Here is a 4,198-nt window from a genome sequence, read left to right on the forward strand (position 1 = left end):
GGAAAAGCACGCGTGTCGTCTTGAGATAACTCTTCCATAGAAACCAAAAGGAGGTGTTTTCTCTGTTTGTTGAAGTGATTAAATAAGGACTGGTAATGCTATTAACAGGTTCTGTGACTACAATCGATCGAAAGTGAATAGATGTCGTAATGCAGTTGCAGTTTGATAAGTTGTTCTTGCTAAAAAATGTTGTCAAGTGTTATAATCAATCGGATTCTGGGTGATCTGCAGGGAACTGCGCAGATGCCATCATCAACCCATTATCTTTTGCAGTCGCCACGCACGCAGGATCACATCCTAGGGGTGATATGATTAAAAAATTATTATTCCTCCCCGACGGGGAATCGAACCCCGGTCTCCCGCGTGACAGGCGGGGATACTTACCACTATACTATCGAGGACTTGCATAAGTCAATAAAACACTAAAAACCACTCTACATTTGCTCTGCATTATGTCACTAACTAAGTAGTAGTCTTAAAAATAGAATGGAGATCTATTTTGTGAGGTTGTACGTATTCTCGCGCATCGCGCAAGTGCATCGCGCCGATTTTCATCAATTTTAGTACATTAGGAGTCTTAGCGAAAAGTTTAATCTATTTCTTCCACCCATCACCGCATACCATTCACCGTCAAATGTGTAATGCTTTTTTTTTTGCTAATCTCTCATCATTTTAAACGCATTGTTACATTCCCTCTTCAAAAGCATCTTTGTCATTCATTAGTTAAAAGCTCAAAGTGGCAAGACATTATGTACTATACAGATGTTTTCAGACGATTTTCTTCACAAAATTGCACATATTTGTTTCGAAAACAGATTTTATTAAGCATGTTTTACAGGCGGTAAGTGTTGGTGTTACGGTTTCATGTTCTTCACTATCCAGTTCATGTAGCTAGAGACACGAGTGTAAATTGCCGGTACAGTTGATAATCGTTGAATGCAAGAATTTACCCCGGAAGATGCAATTCCGTATTGGACAAATCGGTCACCGACTAGATCGACGTTGAAACCTAACGGTGCTCCGCTAAAATCTCCGCAAGAATCAACCTGAAATACGTTTCCAGTGCTCATTTGATACTTCTCTGAGACGTTTGATCTGATTGAATTTTCTTTTAGTTTCCGTTGACTTTCTGGTATGGACATATGCTTCAGAACTCTCTGCAGTAATCTGGCTCTGGATGGGGTCGTCTGCTCAGTCACACTCCAGCCAGTCAGGATGTATTCCGGTAGAATTTTACTTCGAACATCCTCTCTGATCGGTAGGCAGATGGGTTTGATGGAATCTGGGGAAAAAATGAATTCATTTGGCGTTATCAATGGTGGAATTGGGTTGCGTTGTTCATTTACCACTGTATGCAACATCTTGCGCCATCCGAATCAATGCTATGTCATGCTGGAAACGATTCGATCTTTTGTACTCGCTATGTAAGACCGTCGATTCTACGTCCACATCGAGAGGAGGATCGGCACATCTCTCTTCACCGTTTGCATACACAACGCAATCGATATCTTTAGATCTATCGTGCTCACCAAGACGTACTTTAGACCTTGTGAAGTAGAACGAATAAAGTTGTGATTAGTTGGAAAATATTGTATTTCGTATTTGAATGAGCCTGTTTCGGTGCATAAGTTGCATCATGGTAGGACAATTTATATTACAAGATAATCATAAATACAGTTTACGAATACACTAGGCTACTTACAGCTTCATATTGCCCTGTGTTCGCACGCTGTGTGCTGCCGTCAACACGTAGCGGTGGTTGATCAACGACCCTCCTCCAATATCCAGCATCTGACCATTCCAGCTGTAGCGCAGAAGCACCATCCACGGGTATTCGAAGGGGAAAGTCATACTGTCATTCGAGATTCTGTTGCTCACCTTCTGGCCACAATCTGTCGTCGGTAACAGGCTCCAGTTTATGTCATCACTCTCGCCGACCGATTCTATGGGGATATTAGGGTAAGCGGATATCATAATGGTCGGTATTCTCCGACGGTATGAAATTTCCAAGCGGCGGACACTCACGGAACAAAGCATTGCACACATGAACAGCTATCAACAGCACATTCGCCACTTTTCCAAACGCCATATTTCTTCACTTCACAATCACAATCAATCTTATTCCAGCTAGTTGGGCTCTGTTGCTTCAAATGCAACCCACTGTCACTGATCGGATCGGTGGTTTCAGGATCACTGTCGTTCGTCCAAACAGATGCACCTGTTTTATAGTACACAGTGAGGCCTGAAAATTACATGATGATAAGACGTACTGTTAAGAGCAACAACCCGTTGGTGTAACAAAGTCTCAGTGATTCCCCTTTAATCAGAAGAACACAGCCGGAGAACGTCGAAAATAACAAAATCCAAAGGTTAACGGGCAATGCAGCTTTGATGGCATAACGTTGGTTGTAACGCATGGTCTGGCCAAATCTCACTCATTATCGGTCAGATGAATACATTTGGTTCATATGGTGGTTGTAGATAAGTGAGCGGTACCGGTAGTAAACATACTACCAACAGAAATCAACATTAAATGATGCCATTTTGAAGAAAATACCACAAGAGAGCATTACATTTGAACTACAAAAATAATACTTACGTTTTTTTTAATTACGGACAATTTAGTAAATCATTGAAAGGTATAGAAAAACCAAGTTGCAACAATGGTCGACATACGACCATACAAAACTAGTTAGTGATGATTTGCGGTAACAAAAGTCCCTTTGTTTTCACCATGCCGGAATTCACCTTTTATTTTATTATTATTTTCTTAGTTATCGGGTACAAAAACAGTGCAGCCATTTTTAGTATTTAATTCACTTAAGCATGTCCTCGATAGTATAGTGGTAAGTATCCCCGCCTGTCACGCGGGAGACCGGGGTTCGATTCCCCGTCGGGGAGGATAGAAAGCTTTTTTTGATTATATACTGGCATTGCTATTCATGCATGCGCTCCGTGACCATAGTTCTATTATGTTGAGAAAAATAAAATTTTAAAGTAACTGGCTTTATTGTCCGCTACTTCGCCATGTATCAATAATAGTGAGCGGGGTGCGGACAAAAGTATTTCCTTTTTTGTTTCCACATGTACATTTTTCATGAATGCTTATTTTTTTTTGGATTACTATAATTTTCATAAAAGTTGTAGATACTTTATTCAAATTGTGCAAAACCATTTTTTTAAAGACAAAATCGCTAAATTGAAGCTTTTCTATTTTAAACAGTTACCAAAAATTGAAAAATTATAAATTCAACAAAACCTCGACGGTGCTACCTGGATAAACTATACCGATTCCCCTTTCGCGAGTCGCGATTTAATGCCATGAACGTAGTTTTTAATAAATCTTCCACTGAAAACGGCAAGGGAAAGAGGTCAGAGCAGCTGGCAGACTATGTCGAAGAAGATCCTTGGAATAAAACCTACTATCCAATCAGTAGGTGAAGGACCTTAGTGGTGACGATCGTGAAAGAGCTCTAGGAGAGAGTGCTGTGAGGTGATAGCTATCGCCGACAAAATTCAGCAGCCCTAAGCACCGGGACTAGACGGCATCCCTAATCAGCCAGTACTGTCTGTGATGAGGCGGAAAGCCATCGCATCTATCACCGATGCAGCTTGGTTTCGAGGAAGATGCACGGTACAGGCAGTACAGCGCATGGCAGGGAGGCCATACAACTCGGAGCCTGCTTGTGTGTTCTGGTATAGTGTGGCGGCACTGTTGAAGCTAATTGGGCGGTACTTCCGGTGTAGAACGCCTCACGGATGATTTGGTGGTGCTGCCATCTCCTACGAAGTCCCGCTTCAGAGCTTAGAGTGTGGGAAAGAAGGTGCATTCAGACGCATCTTTAGCATTTGCATAGAATACTCTAGGGTTCTGGAAAAAAACAAGGGGCAATTTGTCGGCCGTTTCCCGCCTCGAAACGACTAATTCGAGTTTGAAATCAGTTCAAATCATGTTTATACTCGTGTTCCGTTAAACCGCTCTCGGGACTCCCGAACCGGTACGTATAAACCGCTTGACGTCTAAATGAGCTACAACCCTGAAACATGCCCCAGCAGCAAAACCCTACAGTGATAGTCGATAAAATAGAAGTAGCCACGTGACTACAACCCTGGAAAAACTTTGTTTGGATTTGAGGTTCAGAAATCTGAAATTTTCTGCGATCTTTTTGATTTTCTGATTTCAGATTTGAATTTTTTG

At 41.6% G+C, this 4,198-nt stretch overlaps 1 protein-coding gene and 2 non-coding genes across 4 annotated transcripts; 1 reads left to right on the forward strand and 2 right to left on the reverse strand.

The window, feature by feature from the left end:
* Positions 1-329: 329 nt before the first annotated feature.
* On the reverse strand, positions 330-401 carry Trnad-guc (transfer RNA aspartic acid (anticodon GUC)). The gene has a single exon. It is a non-coding gene; the product is annotated as a tRNA-Asp (tRNA).
* A 431-nt stretch (positions 402-832) lies between these two features.
* On the reverse strand, positions 833-2,159 carry LOC125957230 (melanization protease 1-like). Of its 2 annotated transcripts, none has more exons than XM_049689788.1 (4): positions 2,026-2,159; positions 1,703-1,943; positions 1,350-1,546; positions 833-1,282 (listed from the first exon to the last, which is right to left on the reverse strand). In XM_049689788.1, exons 1-4 carry the CDS (start codon positions 2,087-2,089, stop codon positions 855-857), a joined length of 930 nt encoding a protein of 309 aa, XP_049545745.1. In that variant the 5' UTR covers positions 2,090-2,159; the 3' UTR covers positions 833-854. The 2 variants fall into 2 exon arrangements, with proteins under 2 accessions (XP_049545745.1, XP_049545744.1); XM_049689787.1 differs by having other exon boundaries at positions 1,347-1,546.
* Positions 2,160-2,829: 670 nt separating this feature from the next.
* Positions 2,830-2,901, forward strand: Trnad-guc (transfer RNA aspartic acid (anticodon GUC)). Its single transcript has one exon. It is a non-coding gene; the product is annotated as a tRNA-Asp (tRNA).
* Positions 2,902-4,198: the final 1,297 nt, after the last annotated feature.

This window comes from Anopheles darlingi, chromosome 3 (genome assembly GCF_943734745.1).
Source record: "Anopheles darlingi chromosome 3, idAnoDarlMG_H_01, whole genome shotgun sequence".
In the NCBI taxonomy this organism is placed as follows: domain Eukaryota; kingdom Metazoa; phylum Arthropoda; class Insecta; order Diptera; family Culicidae; genus Anopheles; species Anopheles darlingi.